At 47.5% G+C, this 23768-nt stretch overlaps 6 protein-coding genes across 6 annotated transcripts; 4 read left to right on the forward strand and 2 right to left on the reverse strand.

Moving 5' to 3' along the window:
• Window positions 1-102: 102 nt before the first annotated feature.
• On the reverse strand, window positions 103-2394 carry N7533_013271 (iron-containing redox enzyme family protein; the record flags this gene model as incomplete). The annotated part of the gene is made up of 1 exon (XM_057109921.1): window positions 103-2394. One exon carries the CDS (start codon window positions 2392-2394, stop codon window positions 103-105), a length of 2292 nt encoding a protein of 763 aa, XP_056953506.1.
• Window positions 2395-3032: 638 nt separating this feature from the next.
• Window positions 3033-3977, forward strand: N7533_013272 (putative oxidoreductase, 2OG-Fe(II) oxygenase family; the record flags this gene model as incomplete). Its single annotated transcript, XM_057109922.1, has 2 exons — window positions 3033-3289; window positions 3374-3977. The coding sequence occupies 2 exons, from the start codon at window positions 3033-3035 to the stop codon at window positions 3975-3977; spliced, it is 861 nt and encodes a 286-aa protein (XP_056953507.1).
• Window positions 3978-4783: 806 nt separating this feature from the next.
• On the reverse strand, window positions 4784-6369 carry N7533_013273 (putative aspartate-tRNA ligase; the record flags this gene model as incomplete). The annotated part of the gene is made up of 3 exons (XM_057109923.1): window positions 4784-5210; window positions 5302-5576; window positions 5656-6369. 3 exons carry the CDS (start codon window positions 6367-6369, stop codon window positions 4784-4786), a joined length of 1416 nt encoding a protein of 471 aa, XP_056953508.1.
• A 1327-nt stretch (window positions 6370-7696) lies between these two features.
• Window positions 7697-8173, forward strand: N7533_013274 (uncharacterized protein; the record flags this gene model as incomplete). Its single annotated transcript, XM_057109924.1, has 1 exon — window positions 7697-8173. The coding sequence occupies one exon, from the start codon at window positions 7697-7699 to the stop codon at window positions 8171-8173; it is 477 nt and encodes a 158-aa protein (XP_056953509.1).
• Window positions 8174-8233: 60 nt separating this feature from the next.
• Window positions 8234-14938, forward strand: ftmA (nonribosomal peptide synthetase ftmA; the record flags this gene model as incomplete). Its single annotated transcript, XM_057109925.1, has 1 exon — window positions 8234-14938. One exon carries the CDS (start codon window positions 8234-8236, stop codon window positions 14936-14938), a length of 6705 nt encoding a protein of 2234 aa, XP_056953510.1.
• Window positions 14939-15143: 205 nt separating this feature from the next.
• On the forward strand, window positions 15144-17969 carry N7533_013276 (uncharacterized protein; the record flags this gene model as incomplete). The annotated part of the gene is made up of 1 exon (XM_057109926.1): window positions 15144-17969. One exon carries the CDS (start codon window positions 15144-15146, stop codon window positions 17967-17969), a length of 2826 nt encoding a protein of 941 aa, XP_056953511.1.
• Window positions 17970-23768: the final 5799 nt, after the last annotated feature.

A 23768-nucleotide genomic window follows, 5' to 3' on the forward strand; every position in this document is an offset into this window, starting at 1 on the left:
ACTCGGCTCAACAACCAATAATAGCCAGGAAGTTTTGTGTTTTGTGTCTTGATGTTTTCGTTTTATTATATTTATCTTCAAGGTACACAAACATGCTCGGAACTATAGGCACTTCGACAGACCTGTCATTGCAAGACGGTACCCTTGTAGCATGTCTTTGTACCGTGTATCACCCGTATTTTGTAGGTCCCCAGCACACTCCTCTAGGCTTGTCTTCTCTCTTGTCACAATAGCCTCTAACAAGAGACAGTTCTCCCGGTCTAGCAGATCAGGAGCTCTCAGTATAGCATATTTAAACTCCAAAAAGGCCAACGCTATTCCTAGGAGCAAGCCGAGATTCCCCGTGGGCCGCGCACTCCACCGCAGCATGTTGTTGGCCAACCTAGCACTATCCTCACTCTGACCGTGTTGAGCCGCTAGCAAAAGAACATCGTGCAAACATGAAGGTTTAGCACCGATCGTGGGATGGCCAAGTTTCAGGACAAGCTCGAGGCCAATATCAACGAGACTAGTGCAAGATTCTCGCCTCAATTCGTCCATGCCCGCAACGATGTCGGATTCAATATCAAAGCCCGCTTGCGCACGCAGGAGGCGCAGAATGCAAGAGTAAAGAGGACATACCGTTCGGGAGGGTATACTGGTCGTGTTCTCCAAAAGACTGATGTGCGCAAACCAAAGGGCAATGATGTCAGGGAGCTGATCCATCGAGGGTGTGTTCAACCTTGACTGTTCTTTCCACGGTGGCAATGAAACAACAGAGTCAAGTCTCTGGCACATTGTGGGTATGCACGAGTCCGCCACCTGGAGCATTTGGGCCTCATTGTCGGGAAACACGGATTGATAGTGGTAAACTGAGTCTCGGAGCGCTGCGACAGCATCTTGAGAAGTCACGGATTGTCTCTGGGTAAATTTCCAATATAGCAAGGGTTCATCTTTTGGTCTCAATTCATCTATCCATGAGCGAAGAGTAGCAACTTCGTTGTTTGTGAAAGCGCCAAACATGCGTCCTCCCCACGAAAGCTCCCGCAAAAGCAGGCTCTTGCTGCTTTCCCCTGCAAAAACCCACGGCTTGGCTTCGCTGAGGACTGTCAAGAGATCCAGCTGATGCGGCCCATTGGAATGCTTCCACAAGTCCGCATCAAGCCATTCAGACAAAGTATAGGGTCCTATACGTGCCCTGCTTTGAGAGTGGATACCATCCGATACCAGAGCTTTGGATCGAAGGATGTCCATCACTTGAGTGCTAAGTGGTCCAAGTAAGACTTCTGGGCTCGAAAGACCCAAATTAACTGTTCCAGTGGAAGAATGACTCCCTAGAGTCTGCGACAAGATGTATCCCACCTGAACTCGTTTCCAGGCCTGCTGCACAGCCTCCTCCCCTTCCGTTGCTCGCACGACTTCAAGATATTCCATAACAGCGTGAGCGGCTATGGCCGTATGTCCGGAATCGGCATTATCTATTGTAATGTGGATGAGAAAGTAATAAGGATCAATGGCAAAGCTTTTCAGCTCATGGGCTGCTTGCATAGTGTCGAGCGTCACGGTTTCGAAGTGCATATTAAAGCCGAGAATTTCAGGAAGAAACTCGTTGGGGAAGAGCGAGATGGTAAGCTGGCCCACGGCAGCCTGCCAGGCCTCACGATTCTCGACTCGATTCCACTCGGGGAGACGTATAAAATCTGCACTGTGGCCATTTGGCAGTGGACATCCAATATCGTTCAGAAGCCTGCGGTAGATATTGACGTGGTTCTTGGAAAGATCGCCATCTCCGAGCTCTTCTGACAAGAGATGCCACAGCTGTCTGGTGACGCCCCGAAGGGAAAACGGAGTGGTGATTTTGTTTATGTGTCCAAGCCATGCGCCGTCCACAAGTTTGATGGGTGCCTGCTGGACGAGCCAATCTTTCGCAGCTTCAACAGTCCCAAATAACTCGGTATGTTCCCCCTGTTTCCGTCTCTCCAGATAGCTGGCAAATTCTGACTGAGCCTTTTGGTGTGTGTGTTTGAGGAAGGTGGAGATGCCCTCGACGCTGTAATCCTCGATGCTGAGTATGTTGCTGCTACTGTCACACTCTACCTGCAGGAGGGCGAGTAAAAGTGCACGAGAGAACATGATCAATAGTTCCTCTCGAGCCGGTTCCAACGTTTCTGGGTGATCTTCGAGATTTTGAAGCTGAAAGAACATGTCTCGATACCATTGTGTTGATTTGAGGTGCGCGATCCTCGGGCCTGCTTTCTTCACATCCTTGGACTTGCCCACCGGCGTATTACGGACGGACGCAACGTGGCTCTTCCTCTTGCTAAAACTGAACAAGTAGACCACAGCAGCAACCAAGACAGCTAGAAGAGGAACGAAATGGTGCTGTGACCAAGAGAGATCCCAAGGCAGATTCATAATGATGGCGCCACATATATGACCAAGAAAGGGCAGCTTCAAGGGGGCCAAACACCACGCCGAGATGGGAGGGATGCTTGGTTTTAGGGTGGGTGTGTTAGCGTCAAGCAATTCCAGCATGAAGAATAAGAGCGAGAAATATAGCTTGGTGGGTAGAATAGTCATGAAGATGCTGTGCATGGGATGATGATCTGCCCCATCGTTCTACTGGCTTATGGAAGGCCCTGATAGTATGTTTCCTTGGAAATCTATTGTTATGAGAGTTTGCCTAAGTTGCATCGAAGTGGATGAATTATAGTACAATGCTACAGTCTAGGTAATTTTATAATATATGCACAAGTATGTATTACCGCAAACACAGTACCAGTACAATACATGTATACGCGAGTAAATGGTCCACTAGTCGCCTGTCTGCTGTTACCCGGGTGGGCAAGATACATTCAAGTCAAGCAGGGTCAGCGCTGAGTAAAAAGGTATCTATGTGTGGTTTATAAGGCCTATGATTTTGCTCTCTTGTTCTTCTTCAAACAGGGAATGGCCGATAAATAGTACTCGTACTTTCTTCTTTGCCTCCCTCTTCTCGTCTTTGAACGTTCGTCTTTGAACGTTCGTCCAATTTTCTTTATCACAAGCCCACTATGACCGTCGAAGACGAGATAGCATCTCTCGCGATAATCGACTACGAAGCCTTAGCAAACAAAGATGGGAAAGAGATCCAGAAGCTCGTCCAGGCGTGCAAATCCGTGGGCATGTTCCACCTCAACCTCGGCAATTCTAGGATAAAGGATGTCTACGAAGACATCCCAAGTCTCATCCAGGCTGGAAATGACTTTTTCAATCTGCCGGGAGATTGTGAGGAAAAGAAGCAAAGTATCCACAAAGGAATGGAACGAGGGTATGAAAGGACGCGTCGTGGCTGTCTGAGCAACCATCATCGACATGTCGCCCCTACTAACTCGGTTCTCTTGTTTTAATGTAGGTATCATGCTGCCAAGACATTCGAGTACTACGAGGTAAGAGTGTTCATTCAGAAAGCTATTCTCATTACTCAATCAAATCGCGCCATGCAGATTGCCAGAGATGCGTATGTACAGGGCGAATGGACCCTGCCCGCTAGCCTGGTGTCCCACGAAAAGCGCATCACCCGTACCCTGCTATCCTTGCACGGCGCCATTCAGACAATCTTGACCGAGCTCTGCGCTGCCGTGAATGTGGATATCCCCGAGCTGAGCGACGATCCATCCGTTGCCAGCGACACTGCCCTCAAGCTGGTGTATAAGCCTCCAGTGCAAGAGGCTGGTGCTGTGGTCCAGCCATGGCACACCGATTTCGGCCTCATGACGCTAATGTGGTATAACGAGGTGAGCGCACAGATACCAATCTACGACACAGACGGCAGAAAAACAGAGCGCTGGCAGGCGGTCCCCGTTGTCGAGGGTGCTGTTCTCGTCAACATTGCAGATGAGCTGGAGGCCAAATCTAGTGGCCAGCTGCGATCGACTTTGCACCGTGCGGTGACTCCACCGGGACCCAAGAAGTTGAGGAACGGAATGGTTTATCTTCTTCGGCCATACAAGATTTAGGATCAAGTTTGCTACTCGATTGGTTGGCTGGTCAGCCTTGACTGTGCCGTGTCTAATACTGCCACAAGATCTACATAGGGTAGCTAGTTATAGTCAAGGTTAAGGAATGGCAACGCAAAACTACATTGTTTGCACAGATGACGCCGATTTGTTGCGGGGTTCATGTCTGGCGACAAGTAATTGATGAAGTGAAGAGAGGTGGAGAGGCTGGGGAGAGCCAAATTAGGGCATGTTATTATTAGTTACACTGCACCGATTACTAGTTGTGCTGCAACCCCCTCTCTTCAAAAATGAACCTGAAAAATAATTCAAACCCCAATAAAAAAGCAAGGTAAAGAATAATCAAAAAGATGAATAAAGAAATCTCTTTTAAAAAAAGGAAGATTTACACCTCGGCATACGTATGGGAAATTGACAAGACTCGTAATCTCATGGACCTCGTGAGAGATTTTTCCATCCAGGCTTAGATCCCAACATCACAAAAGTACCATACATGTAAAGTCAATTACTTGTGGCTTGGAAGAGAATGTGGTAAGACACGGCACGACAGATGGCCAGTGCTTTTCCAGTTCAGTCTATTTCTACTCCTCTCTAGCCTGGAACCTGGAATGTGAGCGCTGGTATTATATTTCCCGGTCCCACCGAAACGCATTGCAGGAAATGCATGAAACCAGCCCTACATACATGTGCTTATTACATACATACAAACCATACATACAGTTGTCTGTCTGTTGAATCTACTACGAGATTGGTTAAACTAGGTGAACCATCTGCTTTCCTTTCTTTGCGTTGAGACAGACGCGGGCTTAAGGCCTCAATCTATTCGCATCTCTCGGAAACAGCGTAGTCTCACGCACATCATCCAGTCCCAGGAAGCTCTGCAGCAGTCTATTTATGCCCAGTCCACAACCACCGTGTGGCGGCATGCCGGCCTTGAATGCATCCAGATACGGCTGCCACTGCCTGGCCTCAGGATCCAGTGGCGGGCCGCACACTCCGGCACGCATGGCTTCGCACATCTCGTAGTATGAGTGGATACGCTGACTACCAGAGCAGATTTCCCGTCCACTGACTATGATGTCCCATGTATTCGAGAACTCTGAAGCGTTGGGGTTCGCCTGTGAGTTAAACTGACGCATAGATGCAGGGTATTGATCGATGGTGAAGATGTCCGTGCTTCCACGATGAGGAGAGTCGCGGAAGTGGCGGCCGAGATCAGCCTCCTCTTGTTCGCTGTAAGATTATCATCAGTGACTGGGATTTGGCTGGAGGAATATGGCATAGCAATGTTGGTTATGATGCGCATTGATGGAATTTCTCTCACGTAAAGTTCTTGCTATCATCAGACTCGAGGTTCATATCCTCCCTTAGGATGCGTTTGGCTTCTGTAAAAGTGATGCGCGGTACTTTGCCATGTTCGTCGAAGCCCACTCGTAACGGCCGGCCACAAGGATAGAGTCTTTGAACAGCCTTGATATGCTGCTGGTACTGTTTGCGTCCCTGGAGTTCCCTGAAGACAAATAATAGCATGGATTCAAGCAAGTCAACCACCTCGTGGTAGTCTTCATAGAAGGTCATAGCTATATCAAGAACGGTAAACTGCATATAAGGTGCGTTAAAAGCAATTCTGGAGCCGTGGAGCACCCAGCGGTGCTCTTGACTTTGAGCGGTGACCTACCTCAGTCAGATGCCTAGCAGAATCACTAGACTTGACTTCAGCTCGAAATACAGGACCGATCTCAAATACGCGCTCCATGTCCATAGAAAGGGCCATCTGCTTGTGTTGCTGCGAGCTCTGGGCTAGCCATGCGTCCTGGCCAAAATATGGCAGGTGAAAGTACTCGTTATCCCCTGGGACCGTGGCAGTTATAATACGCGGGGTATGAATCCACTGGAAGTTGTTTGAGAAAAGGAATTCGACAATTAGCTGGCACATTCCTGAGTGGAGCTTGAAAATTGCCCCGGATGCGGCGTATCGCACATCAAGGATGCGATTACTGAGTCGTTCCTCAAGGCCAACGCGGGACAACATTTCTCTTCTGTAGGATGAGGATGAAGGCAGGTCTGGAGACGCCCAGGCAATGACATCTAAGCCCGACAGATAGACTATTACATGTGCAGCATTGTCATTGGCTTCGCCATTATCGCTGGCCTGTGGAGCGACGTAGCCTGTGACCCTGATGATGGACTCGGTCGTCAGCTTCTGTGCTGTGTCCCATGTCGCTTTTGGAACAGAGCTGGCACTGATAATAGCTGCCAGTGACTTGTTCTGAACTCGAAGCCCCAAGTGCATCAGTTTGAGATGCTCAAATTGGAAGACTGAATCAACCCTAGCATCAAAGCTCAGTTTCTGCCCTTTCATATCGTGAGCGAATGGGCCTGTCTCATTCATTTCTAAAAGAAGCAAAGCCTGCGAGGAAAAGAAAACAAAGGGAGAAAAATGAACGAATAAATAAATGATGATATTCTAGCGCTTAAAATTGTGTCAAACCTATTGGGTTTGTCCATATTGCGTTCAGAGCAGGACACGATGCTTGCAGGCATTAGAAGTAGTTTTTGGCACAGGAACAAGCAGAAGGGAGTCTGTCTCAACCCCGCACTTGCTCATCATTCCATTCATTACCTAGGTGGGCTGTTATGGATGGCTACGAATTGCCTTTCAAACAACCCTACTGTTGGACGCGCTTGCAGCGGGGTTTTTTCAATACATCAAAATGTACAGTCATCAGAAATTACTGCACGTACCTTGCATGTACCTAGGTACCAGTACGCGTAGTGTGCACTGATGCTCTGCCAAGTGATGTGGTAAATATATTCCTCTTGTTATGCAGGCTGATACAAGCATAGGTACGGCGAACAACAGTCAACGGCCACATCCATGTTACCGCTCGACGTAACTGAGCTACTAGGACTCGGATGGGTATTACGATTACGGAATTATCTGTAATGATACCTGCAAGTGTGGATACCCCGTATAGGATGCAGAAATTCCCTCAGCTGTCATCACCACTGAGTGGATCCCTAGAAGGTACGGGCCGTGCTGATGTGGACCGTGCGGATGCGGGGGGGGAGCGCATGCGCTGTTTGGCATTCGAGGCTCGATCATCGGAAGAAAGATCTTCTGCTGATTCGATGGTCTTGCACAATGACTGCAGAGGCAGCAGGAAGTACTTTGGTTAGATCGACTACAAAAAGATCGACAGTCATAATGTGTCATTCTTCAGCCAGCCTCAACAGTTTATTTCTGGGAATTAGTATAGACGATCCCAAAGTGCTAAACATACCCCGCTCATTGACGCCCTGTGCGTGTAACAGATTACGGTACGATAGCTGGTATCAATGAACTCTTACTCTATAGTCTTGTTACACCATTGTGTGCATGTCTTGTTGCAACCACAGATGGAACATGCAACTGTGGACTGTCTGCATGCACGTACCCCACTGTTGGCAGAAAAGTATAGCATACGCTGTAGCAACAGTCACGGATGCATTGTGCGAGTTCTAGGTTTTTGTAAAATACTTTGCTAGTAACAGCGATGGGCCATAACCTCTCTTCCCGTGATAGCGTGAGTTTTATGACGCGAAGACCAGAGTAAGAGATAGTGTTGAGACAGGGATTGAAAGCCTACACCAGGGTGTATAGACCACAGCTTTTTACTAGGACCTGGTTTTCCTGTGATAGATATCTACCTTCCCTTCTCAGTTTTACGTACTTTACAATGACTGCTATAGAAGCTCCGACTAGACAGTCCTCGAGCATGCTCATAGAGGACAATGTCGGCCTCGACGACGAGTTGCGACTCATTTCCCACCCTATTCCATCACTGGACGAGTTTTGCAACAGTTATGGGCTCGAGAAGGATTGGATACTGAGATTCACTTGGGGCCTAGTTTTGGGAATCTACAGTGGTGAAAGCAATGTTTGCTTTCGTTGCATTCGTCGCGGAGCTGTTAGTAACGAGTCAACTCTGGAAGAATGGGTACATCGAATGGAGCTTGACAGGAGTACCCCTATCATAGACCTCCTGAAGAAGCTTCATGGCAATAGGTCGTGCCAGAATGGTGGATTCTCAGAAGATGTCGTCCAGGATTCAGCCCTGGAGGGTCATGACACAGTCTTGATGCTCAATATTGGTCTTGGGAGAGCTTCCCAAGTGTTAGAGGAAAATGATATGGCCAATGTAGGTCCCATCTAAATGTTCGGCGGCGCGCCAACAGTGAAATCACCCACAGTACTTACATTCGGACAGATCAAAATGATTTTGGAGGTCGATGGGCTGGTCATGAGCCTGGGCTACTGGGCAACAAAAGTCGGTAGCCTCCAGGCAAGGAGCATGGCAGCCGCTGTGAGCAGAGTCATGAATGCTCTGTTAGAGCAACCATTGATGGCCATAGGGAATCTTGACCTGTGTGATGAAGATGACATTGATATTCTTCAGAAGTGGAACAATTTTAAAACTACACTGCAAGAAGAGTGTGTTCATGACCTGATATCCAAGCAGGCTGTGGATAATCCCAACAGTGTGGCCGTTAATGCCTGGGATGGCCAGTTTACTTACAATGACTTGGACCGTCTCTCGTCAAATCTGGCAGTCCATTTACAGGGAATGGGTATCATTCCTGAGACCTATGTTGCTTTATGCTTTGAAAAATCAAAGTGGCTTGTTGTTTCCCTACTTGCCGTTATCAAGGCTGGAGCGGCATATGTTGTGATTGAGCCATATTATCCCCTTAAGCGCATGAAAGAGATCTGCATTCAACTTCAAATTAATGTTCTTCTGGCCAGCTCAGATTTGCTCCATACGGCAAGCAAGCTATCTGATCAGGTCTTGGTCGTCAAAGAGGGTTCCGAATACTTACATGACGGCCGCAACGGTGATGAGCAAAAAGCAGAGATGTCCACTAACAACCCTCATAATGCACTCTACGTTGTGTTTTCCTCCGGATCTACGGGCAATCCAAAGGGAATTGTAGTAGAGCATTCTGCATTCGTTAGTTGGGGTATGATGCTAAGACAAGCAATTTTCTTGGATAGCCAATCTCGGGTGCTTCAATTTTCGAGTTTCGCCTTTCTTATAGCTCATCGCGATGTGCTGCTTACCCTCATGCTTGGAGGCTGTGTCTGCATGCCGTCTGAGTCACAGCGCCTCAACCATCTCGAGACATTTATGACCGAATACCAGGTCAACTGGGCCAACCTCACACCTTCAGTAGCTGCGTTACTCGACCCGGACATGACACCTACCCTCGAGACCTTGCTCCTCACCAGTGAACCGATGTCTCTTTCTAGCCTTACTACGTGGGAGGGCCGAGTAAACCTCATCTTTGCGTATGGCCAGGGGGAGAGTGTCAGTCTCTGCTGTGTGAGGCACAACCCAACAGTCGGTTCTGACCGTAAGAATGTTGGTCATAGGATCGGCAGATCAGTCTGGCTCGTTGATCCCGATGACCATGATAAGCTGGTCCCCGTGGGGGCTGTTGGAGAGTTAGTAATTGAAGGGCCTGTACTGGCTCGTGGATATCTTGATGCTGAGAGAACGGCACTCGCGTTTCTAGATAATGCGGCGTGGGTACGAAGGCTCAAGCCGGGTCAGAGAGGGCGGCTCTATAAGACGGGAGATCTGGCACAGTTTACCGATGATGGATCAGTCCGATATCTCAGTCGAAAGGATAACTCGACCAAGCTCTACGGACAGCGACTGGACATTGATGAGGTGGTACGCCACATTCAGGGCTGTCTAGCAGGACTGTCCGACACGACAGTTCGCGATGTGGTGGTAGACCTATGCCACCCACCTAACTCCAATGACATCAAACTGGTGGCCTTTCTTGGATTCAGCCGCACCTCGCCGAGTACAAGCGGTGATGTTCTCTTGGGTCCATTGGACCGAGCCTCCGCCTACCTCCAGCAAATAAAGTCCCACTTGGCTGGCCTCGTTCCTCGTTACATGATTCCAGCTCTTGTCGTCACGGTCTCCCGCATACCACTCAACCTGTCCGGTAAAACCGATCGCCGACGGCTGCTCGAGCTTCTTTCTCGTATGACGCCTTCTGAGTTGGATTTATCCATGGGATCCAATGTCAGCCATGAAGACCCGTGTACCGACCAGGAGCGGAGCCTGTGTTCACTTTGGTCACAGACCTTGAAGGTTGCTGAATCGAGCATCGGAAGACATGACGACTTTTTCCAGCGGGGAGGTGACTCTCTGGCAGTGATGAAACTAGTCTCAGCCGCACATGCGGCCGGTCTTTCTTTGACATTCGGTGATGTTTTTGCAAACCCATTGTTACTCGATCAAGCAAACCTGATGGGCTCGGGGCAGGATCAGGAACAACGAAATTACATTTGTGCTCCGTTTGAATTGATCACAAAAAGTCGGAAGCATGCTGTTATTGTAGTGGCAGCCAGGGAATGCGCATTATCAGAGTCACAGATTGAGGACATTTACCCAGCGACACCAATTCAGGAGGGCCTCATCGCACTTAACGCTCTACGGCCGGGGTCATATGTGTCGCAGCGAGTCTACAAAATTGAAAGCGACGGTTTTAGTGTGTCCAGGTTCAAAGCAGCTTGGAATGCCACCTTGGATACGAATCCACCCCTGCGAACCCGTTTCATACGGTGCTCTGATGACGGCTCAACTTATCAGGTCGTTGTTCGTACCGAATTTAAGCTTGACTCTCACAATGACTTGGAAAATTATCTGGCACAGGACAGGGCCAGTCCAATGAATTTAGGATCACCACTGGTACGGCTGTGCCTCATTGCCAGCCCCAGAGGAGAGGTAAACCTTTGTGTTGTCACAATGCATCACTGCATATACGATGCCTGGTCCATGTCCGTGCTGTTGGACCAAGTTCATGCCGTGTATCATGGAAACATTTTGGACCCACAGCCCTTCAGCGGGTTTGTCAAATATGTTCAACAATCGAACGAGAATGCATCGGAATATTGGAGAACCGAGATGGCTGATGTGCAGGCCGAACAATTTCCAGCCTTGCCTTCTACAACACATTACCTGAACACCACAGAATCTGAGACCTTGGATATTCCCCTGCCTCCAAGGAACGCAACAGCAAATATTACACTCTCTACTTGTCTCCAGCTAGCATGGGCAGTCACTTTGGCCAACTACACCCGCCTCGACGATGTGGTATTCGGGTTGACGGTTTCCGGAAGAGGATCCCCAGTGCCAGGGATTGACAAGATGGCTGGGCCAACAATCGCAACATTTCCTTTGCGGGTTCAGTTGAGGCCAGCCTCATCAATCAACGAGGAGCTCCAGGCGTTGCAAAGTCGTGTAATTTCAACAATGCCATTTGGTCATTTCGGCATGCAGAATATCAGTAGGGTTGGGGACGACGCTGCCAGAGCATGCAGGTTTCAGAGTCTTCTGGTTATCCAGCAGAGCCAGTCCACATCCAAAAGGTCTGGGATTCTCCGCAGCATTGAGGGTCTTGGGATTGCTGCACAGGCAACCTGGGATACATATGCATTAACAGTCCTGTGTACTCCTGCTGACGATGACATGATTTATCTGGAGGCTGTTTACGACGCAGCTGTAGTACCCAAGCCTCAGGTACAACGGACACTACAGGTCTTTGCCCATGTCCTGAGCCAGATAGCCTTGTTCCCAGACAGAAAAGTGGGTGGTATCAATTCTATAAGCGCTGAAGACTTGCATCAGCTCCAAGTTTGGAACAGCTCGGTGTCTCCGGCAGTGCTGAGGTGTGTCCACGACATGATCCACGACCATTGTTTATCTCAACCAGACGCAATCGCAGTTGATGCATGGGATGGCCAGCTTACTTACGGGCAACTAGATCAGTGGTCTTCACTAGTTTCGGTGATTCTAAGAGAGAAAGGACTACACCGAGACATGTTTGTCCCCCTTTGCTTTGAAAAGTCGAAATGGGTTGCCGTTGCCATCCTAGCAGTCGCCAAAGGCGGCGGCGCGTTCATTCTTCTGGATCCCTCCCATCCACCCCAGCGACTTGCGTGGATATGTAATAATGCGCACGCAACAATGATTCTGTGCTCCAAGGACTTTTCTGCCTTAGCAGCCCAGATATGTGACCGACATGTGGTCCAGGTGGATGAAGGAATCATCGGAGAGACCCAAACCGCTTCCCCGACAGCCTCAACACTCTATCAAACGGATCAGATACTTCCCAGCAATGCCATCTGCGCCATATATACCTCCGGGTCGTCAGGAACCCCGAAGGGAGCCGTCATGGAGCACTCGGCCTTCGCCACTCAAATTACCGCCCTTGGGCCGCGATATCATCTAAATCGACAATCCCGTGTCTTCCAGTTTGCTTCCCACGCGTTTGATGTGGCCGTTTCAGATTACTTGTTCACTCTGGCCCTTGGCGGTTGTCTGTGTGTCCCCAAGGAAGCTGAAAGCCGGGACAGCCTAACTGGTGCCATGAGAGACCTTAAGGCAAATTGGACCTTTCTGACACCATCTGTAGCTCGGACTCTGGATCCCCGTGCTGTGCCAGAGTTAAAGCTCTTGGTAATTGGTGGCGAGTCCGCCAAGCCAGTAGATTTCACCATCTGGTCAGGCGCGGTGAGACTTATCTACGTGTACGGTCCTGCTGAATGCACCATCTACGCCACTCTACAGACCAACACCCTCCCTAATGCAAATCCCACGAATATTGGATCCGGAGTGGCAGCCGCATGCTGGCTGGTAGATCCCAACGATCCAGAGAAGCTCGTTCCCATTGGGGCGGTTGGGGAGTTATTGATCGAGGGCCCGATTGTTGGTCGTTGCTATCTGGGGGATGAAGAGCTCAGCAACTCGTCATTCATTTCTCCTCCATCTTGGCTACGTGCTCTGCGGCCAGGTAAATATGGCAAGAGGCTCTATAAAAGCGGAGACATGTTGCGATATAGCCCGGTAGGAAACGGGTCGCTCGAATTTGTCGGCCGAAGAGATAAGCAAGTCAAGCTTCGCGGACAGAGAATGGAGCTTGCAGAGATCGAGCACCAGGTTACGCAATCCTTTCCTATGGCAACTGATACCGTCGTGGAGCTAGTTATACCTTCAGGCTTGGACACCCAGAAGTTGCTTGTTGCGTTCATCTGGGACGGCGCCAATAGTGCAGAACAACGCTCAAGTCCAAACACAGGCACGCTGCCTGAAACAAACCTCTTTGTCTCTCCAGATAGATCTTTCGAGCTCCGATCTTCGAGCGCAGAACTGGCCTTACGGAAAAGTTTGCCTCCTTTCATGGTCCCTTCATTGTTCATTCCACTAAAGAAATTTCCACTTGGGCCTACCGGAAAGGTCAATAGGCGTCTTATAAAGGAACAAGCTTGTCTGCTCTCCCGAAAGGAGCTCAGTGTCTACCAGAGCTTTCAGACATCCGAAAAGATACCTCCATCTAATGAGTCAGAAATTTGGATACGCCAAGTCGTTTCTGACGTGCTTGGTCTATGCTCCAATGAAGTGGGGATGAATGACAACTTTTTCCACCTCGGCGGCGATTCCATCAGTTCTATGGTTATTTCTACACGCGCGACTGAGAATGGTCTGAGACTGACAGCTGCACATATCTTGGCACATCCACGCCTTCGCGATATGGCCAGTGTAGCCATGTGTGATAGCATTGACGATAGCTCCTCCTTTGAAGAACACCCGCCACCACTACCTTTCTCGCTGCTCCAAACAAGCCATCATCACGAGGAGTTAATGCGGGAAGTGACGCAGCAATGCAACACGGACAGGAGTAATGTTGAAGACATATATCCGTGCACACCACTGCAAGAAGGACTATTCGCTCTCACAATAAAGCAGCCTGGAGCGTACGTCTTCAAATTCACGCTTGAACTCGCTCAACAAATTGATGTGGATCGTTTTCACAACGCATGGAACACTGTGGTGGAGGCAAACACCATTCTCCGCACGAGAATCGTATGTGCCTCCAGCATGGGAGGCAGTCTGGTGCAGGCCGTCATGCGCAAGACTAGCTACCGAAGTACACCTCTCGCAGCTGACCAGTGCCCCGTTGGCCTAGGCGAGCCCTTGTTCTGCATTCAAATTTTGGCACCAGATGAGGAAGCAAATGGATACCGCGCAGTCGTGACTATTCATCACGCTCTTTATGATGGTGTGTCTCTGGGGATGATTATGACACAAGTATCAGCGGCCTATTGCAATGGTGACAGTCCAGTCTCACAGCCATATAGTTGCTTCATCCGACATTGCCTCTCATTACCGGCAGAAGATCAGATCAAAGATTTCTGGGATGCCGAGTTGGGAAACGCCACTTGTCCTTCATTCAAGGCAGCTTCCATTGATTCCTACTTGTTGCAAACTCCTAAATACACGGAACGTCGGATTGCTATTCCATCCGATGCACATCTCAAGTCCCCCTTGTCAGCAGCTCTCAAACTTGCATGGGGAATAGTCCTGTCGAGATTCACTGGAGAAGGTGACGTTGTATTCGGCACCGTAGTCAGCGGCCGGATGGCGAATTTGAGAGGCATTGAGAAGATTTGTGGGCCGACAATTGCGACTCTCCCGTTTCGCATCCGTCACGTTCCCTCCATGATCATCCAGGAGGCTCTGGATGAAGTGCAGACACGCACCCTAGGAATGATTCCCTTTGAACAGACTGGGCTGCAGCGAATCCGTCAACTCGGGTATGCGGATGCGTGTCGATTTCAGAGCCTCTTGATAATACAATTCTCCGAAGACGAGGATGTTCCTGATAGCCCCTTGTACAAATTCATTCAAGGACAGCCTACTAGGACCTTTCACACCTATCCCCTGACGATAACGTGCATTCCCTCAGCTGAGTCGGTCCATGTTCGCGCGACGTTCGATTCGGGGGGTGATCCCTATGGTCTTGGTGGATCGACTGCTGGACCAATACTCTCGCGTTCTCATGCACATTCATACCGTGGCGTGGGAACCCGTGTCTTCCATCCCTTCACAGAGCATAGATGATGGGAGACGGATGTGGGCCTGGAACGAGACTGTCCCTCGCAGGGAAGACACGTGTGTCCATGAAATCATTACAAGCAACACTGGCAATCAACGAGGTGCTTCTGCAGTCTGTGCGTGGGATGGTGATTTGACGTATGAAGAGTTAGAGGATATGTCTACCAGACTCGCAGCGCACTTAAGGAACTCCGGAGTAGGCGTTGAGACAATGGTTCCGCTTTGCTTCGAGAAATCACGATGGGCGGTGGTGGCCACATTAGCCGTGCTCAAGGCTGGTGGTTCGTTTGTTCCTCTGGATACATCTCAGGCCGCAAGTCGAAGAGACACGATCCTGACATGCATAGAAGCAAAGGTGATAGTTACATCAGCGCAATATGCTTCAACGCTTGCTGCTGCTGATCGTATTATAATACCCGTGGATGATGCAAGTATCAGGGCTTTACCCATGGTGGCCCCCTCTCCAACGTCTGGCGGGCAGGCCTCGTCTCCAGCCTACGTATTCTTCACGTCTGGAAGCACCGGACAGCCAAAGGGGGTCGTTGTAGACCATGGCGCCCTCAGCACCAGTTGCCTCTCCCATGGGTCGAAGATGGGGTTCAACGAACAGACAAGAATGTTTCAATTTACAGCATATACCTTTGACATAAGCCTTATGGAAATTTTCACGACACTCATATACGGGGGTTGTATCTGTGTACCCTCCGACGCTGACAGATTCACTGATCTGGAGCTGAGCGCTGACACGATGAAGGTTAATGCCGTCTCTCTGACTGCGTCCGTGGCAAGACTTGTTGAACCATGCCGCATCCCTTCTGTGCAAAAAATTATCTTTGTAGGGGAAAACGCAACTGACGATGATTTCAAAAGGTGGGCACACCTTCCTGAGATATTCGACGCATATGGTCCCACCGAATGCACCATCTTCTGCTCGATCAACAAGGTCCAGGTCAGCCACGGTGGTGGCTCTCATATCGGCAAGGCTGTCGGCTCAGTATCCTGGGTCGTGTCTCCGGATGATCATAACCAGCTGGCGCCGATTGGAGCCGTCGGAGAACTACTTGTGGAGGGGCCAATCCTAGCTCGAGGCTATCTAGGCGATGTGGAAAAAACATCAGCGGTCTTCATCGAGGATCCCCCTTGGTTAGTACAGGGCATTGCTGGTCACCCTGGCAGACGAGGCCGACTTTACAAGACTGGTGATTTAGTGCGGTATAACGAGGACGGTAGCTTGATCTACTACGGGCGAAAAGACACTCAGACTAAGATCCGTGGCCACCGTGTGGAATTAGGCGAAGTGGAATGTCACGTATGCGACTGCGTGGCCGGGGTGAACCAGGCAGTAGTGGTGGCTACTGCTCCGGACGCAGGGGGTGTTGGATCTGTGTTGGCGGCTTTCCTGTGCTTTGCTGATGCGAAACATTCAGCGGAACTTGAAGACGATGTCCGTGCCATTACAATCCCATGGTCGACAAAGGACACTCTGGCAGATCGCTTGCCACCGTACATGATGCCCAGCATATATCTTGCCATTGGGCAGTTCCCACTCAATACCTCTGGCAAGATGGATCGTCGTCGCCTTCAGCATATCGCCACAAATCATTTCCAAAGCCGGCTGGCCAATGGAGGAATGAACAAAACCGAGCAACAGCAGAATGGCCTCGGATATCCTCCATCATCTCTACCCTCAACATTCCGTGACTCCTCAAATGAGACGGAAAAACGGCTAAGAGAAGCTTGGGCGACGGTTCTTGGAGTTCAGAGCGAGACCATCAGTGTCGATGACAACTTTTATGATCTTGGTGGGGACTCTATTCGAGTCATCAGCCTGATGAGGCTCATCCAGAATGAATTTGGTATTCATTTGGCCTCTTCACTGATCAACAGCCGCAATACAACAATTGCCAAGATATCACAGTTCATTGATACGAAGTCAGAGGCCGCGACATTGGACTTGGAGGGAGAGATAGAGGCCTCATTGTCCTCCACCTGGACAGACGCAGTCTCTCAGCCATGGTTCAACCCATCCAAGCTCGTTGATGCACCGGTCAATGTATTTCTCACTGGCGGAACGGGGTTTCTCGGTACCCAGATTCTGCGTTGTCTCCTATCGTCCAATAAAGTTGAGCGAATTGCTACTCTTGTACGTGCCGCCTCTGCTGGTCAAGGGTTAGAAAGGTTGAAAAAGACCGCAGCCGTCGCAGGGTGGTGGAGAACTGAGTACGAAAAACGCATCGAGGTGTGGACAGGAGATCTCGGCCTTCCCAAACTAGGGCTGAGTGACCCCCAGTGGCAGCGGTTGTCAGGGACGGCAGCAGTCGACAACATCGAGGCAATCATTCACAATGGCGCTGTTGTAAATTGGAACATGGACTACGATAGCCTCCGGGCACCCAACGTGCTGTCTACCATCGATCTTCTCAAGACTGCAGCTATGTCCCGTTCTTCGCGACGATTTGTCTTTGTGTCTGGAGGTACCATAGCCGAATTGGATGTTAGCCGGGGCAATACTGCCGCTTTTGACCAGATAAGCAGAAGCAATGGGTACATTCAAAGTAAATTTGTTGCAGAGGCTATTGTCCGTCGCTTTGTCTCTCAGCTACCGCTTTCTCAGAATCGGTTTTCGGTCATCAAACCGGGCATGGTAATCGGAACTACCGAGGAAGGGGTTGCGAACCTCGACGACTTCATCTGGAGGGTTGTTGCCGCTGCTTCACGGCTACAGTTGTATCCCTTAGAGACCGAAGAAAGCTGGGTGCCAATCACAGACGCAGGGTTTATTGCAACACAGACTGTTGCTCAGGTCCTTTCGAACGATATCGACATCTCGTCATATGTCAATATCGCCAACAAGTTTGGCCTACGCGCTTCCGACTTTTGGGAGCAGGTAAATTCTGAGCTGCGGCATACATGCGAGCCAGTCCGGTGGTCTCTCTGGGTCGAGCGAGCCCTGAACGATACAAATCAAGTTGGCGAAAGCCATCCGCTTTGGCCGGTGCAGCAGTTTGTGAAGGGGAAAAACACGGCATTTCGATAACATCACCGCTCTCACCCCCAAATAGAACGGCTCTTCGCGACGCTGTCAAAGCTAATGTGCGCTATCTAGCGCAAGTTGGATATCTTGAATGCCGAAAAGGCAATAATTCGGACCCACAGCCTGGAATTTTTAATCGGTCTACAGCTGTCCCAGCGTTGAGCGTCCAATCAAAATTCCCTACTCATAGTACGTAGAAGATTTAGTATTCCTAGACTTATTCAGCTTATTATGTGTTTTTGTAAATTTGATATTATCTCCTCTAAGTGGTTGAAAAATAATATCCGTTCCGGTCTTAGATATAGACTTGCCCTTGATCCCAAAAGGATTGGTACTAGACATCGGCACAACCTATTTTAGGTTGTAGTAATCAACCTAAAACCCAACCCGCATAGGTTATAGATTACATATTTATAACCCATTTTTGTAAAAAACAAAGATCTAACCCAAGGGACCTGGAGCAGCGGGCCTCACTGCTTGGCGGTGAGGGTTTCTTAAGTATGGACAGAATTTGCCCTACCACCCTCACTGCTTATATATTTTAGGACCTGACTACGCAGAGCTTCTGTTATACGATTACTCTGAAAATTTTATAAGTTCTAAGTTGATATCCCTACTGCTACTAGTTTAAATCTTAGAAGTTACTATCTTCTATAGTAGTTGTAGGAGTTAACTCTAATTAGTCTAAAACTCTTTAATCTTTTTAATAGGGTATAACTAGGAGGCTCTACTCTAGGATGTTTGACCTACTTAATAAACTTAGTAAAAAGATACTTATTAATGTATAATCCCTAAATATATATTGTAACGGGGATTTTCGCTCTTAACATCGGAGTCCCCTAGTCATGTGATTGAGGCCTTACCAACAAGGCCTTCATTTTTGTTTCGTGAGGATAAGTAGCCGGTGTGTGAGAGTGTCACCAGGACAAGCATCGTCTTCTCTACAACAATCTTCTGTTATCATCTTCTTAGTTTTTCTTTACACACACACACAGAGAGAGAGATCTTCCTTTTCAATTCAGATTCGATTCTACAAAATGTCCTACTGAGGCCACCAAGGTAGTGATATCGGTATGCCGTCCATGAAAGGTTCTATTCTTCACTCTCTTGTTCTTCTATAGTGTCACGCGCAGTATTCTACTCTCTTGCACTCTGCAAGTGTGGTGGTTTTGTTCTCTTGTGATCGACCCGTTTGCATGACAGACAGCCAGCGAGCATTCCCATCTTTCAATGGTTATTTCTAGAATTCTATTCTAAATCCTAAATATTGTTATGGAACACAGCGACACCCTACTGATTACGGGAACTAGTGTAAACATTACGGAAGGACCAGGACCAACTAACTTGGCCTGAGGAAATAATGTCAAGATTACGTAACAACTCCCTGTTACGTGAGTAAAGGATATAAGGACTATGATCACTAGGGATCCAACGTTACGTGATCAAAAGGATGATATAAGGACTCCAACATGTCCTATATAGGATAGGATATCCTACAGAGGATAGTGTCACGGGGCTCGTGTCAAAGAGGGTAAGCTTTGGTGAGAAGCAACTAACTATCTTTGTATTCCCTGTGGCGACCCGATCTTGTCTTAGCTACGCTAGGGGTTCGTGCCCGATTTGATACCGATTCGTGCCTGTCTATGCCTGCAATCATGACCTTGAGCAAACCTCACAAATCCCTTATTAGGGTTTTATTTTGTGTTATATTTTTCCCCTAGACTCTAAGTACTCTGAAAATATTCTCTAATTATTATTATCTTCTCTGGTTACTGAGTTATAGGTCTGTAAAGTTAGTGAGTTATTAACGTGTTTCACCACCGAACCGCCACCACCACCGAGCCGCTACCCTACCTATATCACAACAATATATATTGAATATTACACAACCACCATATAATATATTGCAAAAACTAAGCACTATTCACAACTGAACACCTATTCCACTTATACCCTAGCTCTCTACAATTAGTACAGTACTGTATAGACCTCCTAGTCATTGTCTCTGTAACTGCCGGAGCACACTGTGACACCAAGGATATTACTATTTAGTGCTTATACTTAATTTATAGACATAATTATATCTCTTCGGCAGTCATTCCACCTTCTTATACTAATTACTTATTAAATAAGACCTTTTTTTACTACTTTTATCTATTCTCTACTATTATACACTTATATATAGTCATTAGTATTATAAACTAATTAGTAAGTAATTATATACCTTTAGTAGTCTACTCTAATTACTAATATATATCACTATTAGGTAAAATATCTCAATACTCTAGTAATTACTTAATTAATACTACCTAGCATCAAAAATTAATAGCTTTTAATAGTATATAAAATATAAATTTATAACTACTAGTACTACTATATAATAGTAATAATATAGGTAATAGAGAATAAACCTTAAGTTTTAAAAGTACTACCTTAGATATATATAGAATAATACCTAATACCATAAAACTACTAGTAATTATAGAGATTATATATATTACTATATATATTATAGAGTACAGATAAAGAAAATCAAACTTTTTAATATCTATAGAGCCTATATAGGTAAGATCTTATATAGTCTAACTATAGAAGTACTTTAATATACTAAAATAACCTATATCAAAAGATTATAATAGATACAATAAATAAGATAGTATACAGATTAGCACAATATTACTTTCTATATATAGAGTATTAAATTAAGGAGTAAGATAACTCCTATAACTATCCATAACTAAAAGAGACTAGGTACTATATTAATACTTCTTAACATATAGAATAAAGGAATTTTCAAACTATAAAATACTAATTTAATCAGTAATCTATCTATTATTACTAACCTTAAAGCACCAATTATCTAGGATAATACTACACTAAGTAGATATAAAAATCTTAACTTTAAAAATAATTATTAGAGGTAGAATACTATCCAAATAGATACACTTAATTACAGTAACCTACTCCCAGTTACTAGGCTATATAACTTTTCTTTTTCTCTACTACTCCCGACTAATAATTATTTTTAAAGTACTAGTAATCCCTATTATAAAGCTAGTTTTATTAAAGTTATAGATATCATTATTAAGAATACTATATTTAGTAATAATATTACAATATTAATCAAACCACTTACAAATAAGTTCCGGATCTTCACATAATATACACTAAACAACATAACAATATAAAAACCGGGTTTTTAGCTTCTTATAACATACAACAAACCAAGATATCTAATTTTTACCAATTAGTAAGAGAGAGGTATTAACAGAGTACTAAGTAAGTAGAATATTAACTATCTCTTTTACTATAGCTAAGGTAGAGACCTTACTATACATATCTAGTGTTACACGCTTTGCTAACTGGTCACAGTGAGTGGTTAGATCTGGGTGGACAACTTACCAGTTGTCGTCTGTGTCGTTGGTTGTCGTGATATCTATCACTCGTACTCCTCAAGTATCAACTCGCAATCGTACCGTTGCTGTGCTAAGCCTTACACGGACTCGGATCTTATAGAGTAACTTCAAGGAGGCGCCAGGTAGTGCGCCAAGTAGGTCAGTCCGAAGAGCTCCCCTACTTGTAGTATGTTTGTCACAGGACTGAAACTGAATGAAGAGTAATCCCAAAAGGTATACTGTAGTAACTTAGATTGATTAATCGCGAAGAGCTAAATACATGTGTGTAAGGAGTGTCCTTATATATCTAATCCTTCGTGGCGTGGTATATCGGAGGGTACACCTGGTGGTATACCAGATTGTGCCCTTCCATCTACCTCTTGGTATACCCGCTGGTATACCCTGTGATTACGTGCTTATCGCATGGCGTCCTTGTCCCCGCGTCGGGTGTTATCGTACGAACCTCCACGACTTTTCTGGGTTACTAGGAACTCGTGGTGATTCGTGCGATGGTCTGGTTCCTGTGGCGCCTTCCGTCGCGCGCCCTAGCTTGTCGTGCGGACCGAGCTACCGTAGGGTGGAACGACCCGTAGGGACCAGCCCGACGCAAGATGCTGCCCTTCGCACGATGCCTGGGTTAACCATGTCTTCCCCATCCGTTGACCCAGTTATCCTGTATCGTGTGGCTCTGGTGGGAAGGCCATGGTTTCTTATGATGTTCCGCACGTGACCTGTGGGCGGTTGTGGTGGTTGCAAAATGATTGGCTCTCGATGGCCCATTTGTGAGTTGCAGCCCCCGCGTCGCGGGGTCCGTAACATCATCCTCCCCTCTCCTTGGTTCTCGTCCTCGAGAATCCTTTATAAACGTCCACCCCCCTCAGGTAAGTGTTGCATTATGAGTCCTTATGCGAATAGCAAGAAGTGTTCCACCTGCGCTCGTCGGGGCCAGGTGTGTGAACGAAGCTTTCATACCGACAAGGAGTGGGATGACTTGCAACGGGAGGAGCAGAAAGTTTCGGCGGACCTTACTGAGGCCCAAAAACAATTTCTTCAGTATTCCCAAAAAATGAATGAGGCAATGGCGAAAATTCTTCGCTTGCAGAAACATCAACAATTTCTCAAAGATCGTGGTGGTCGGATGTTGGATCACGACTCGGTGGTGTCGGATCGTCTCAATGAGGACGATCCCCCATCTCTTGCTGAGCTTTCGGAGTTCGACCGTCTGGCCGAGCAGCAAGAGATTCGTCAACTGGCTGCTACGTCAGACTCGAGTCTGACGAGGATGGTGGCGTCGATGGACCAGATGCCAGATGCTTTCTGGGCCGTCCCGGACGCTTCTTCCCTTGATGGCGTCTTTGGCCAGCCTCCTGGTGGAACTGTTGAACCAGCTGGCGGCAGTCCGTCAGGTTCTTGATAGGTTCCCATGTGTTTTCCGAGGTATCGTAGCCTTTCCATTTCACTAGGTAGTGGGGTTCTCCGTTGACACGCTTCATGTTTAGGACGCTCTCGACTTCATATTCGTTTTCTGTTTCTTCCTCTATTTCCACATTTGCAGCGAGTTTAGCGTTTTTCGGTGCGGGTTCGAGTAACGATATATGAAAATTCGCATGAATGCGTCGCATGCTGTCAGGTAGTCTCAAGCGATAATTGACCGGTCCTGTTTTTTCTTCGATTTCGAATGGTCCTAACTTTAGATGGTCAAGTTTCGAGCTTGGTCGTTTGGTTTTGATGTTCCGACGTAGGAGGTACACTTTTTCCCTCTTTTTAGGTCTGGTCCCTCCTGGTGGCCTTGGTCGTAGTAATGCTTCATTCGTAGGTTGAAGAACTCGATGTCTCTTGCCAATTGGAGGTGTAGTTGCTTGAGTCCTGAGGCCAGAAGTCTCGATGATTCTGCCTCTGCTTGTTTCCCAATGGTTTCTCCGATGATTGAGGGATTATACCCATAGTTTGCGAAGAACGGGGTCTCTTTCGTGGTTGCGTGCATGGCGTTATTGTACGCAAATTGTGCCAATGGTAACAGTCCTGCCCAATCATCTTGTTGGTAATTCACGTAGTGCCTTAGATACTGTTCCAAAGTTTGGTTCGTTCGTTCTGTTTGACCGTTCGTTTGAGGATGATAGGCAGTGGAGAGTCTATGCTCAATGCCTACGATATCCGCGAATGATTTCCACATTTTGCTCGTGAAGAGCTTGTCCCTATCTGATGTCATCTTCTCGGGTGTTCCGTGGTTGGCGAATATGTATCTGAACAACAGGGATGCCATGGCTTTGGCATCGATCGTTTCCGTTGTTGGTATCATGTACGAATATTTCGTCAATCGGTCCACAACTACCATGATCATGTCATGTCCTTCTGACTTTGGTAGTTTGGTGATGAAATCCAGTGTGATCCATTCCCATGGTCGTGT

The sequence above is a fragment of the Penicillium manginii genome (genome assembly GCF_028828005.1).
Source record: "Penicillium manginii strain IBT 31320 chromosome Unknown utg000010l:1.0-1143873.0:1.0-1144522.0, whole genome shotgun sequence".
Lineage (NCBI taxonomy): Eukaryota > Fungi > Ascomycota > Eurotiomycetes > Eurotiales > Aspergillaceae > Penicillium > Penicillium manginii.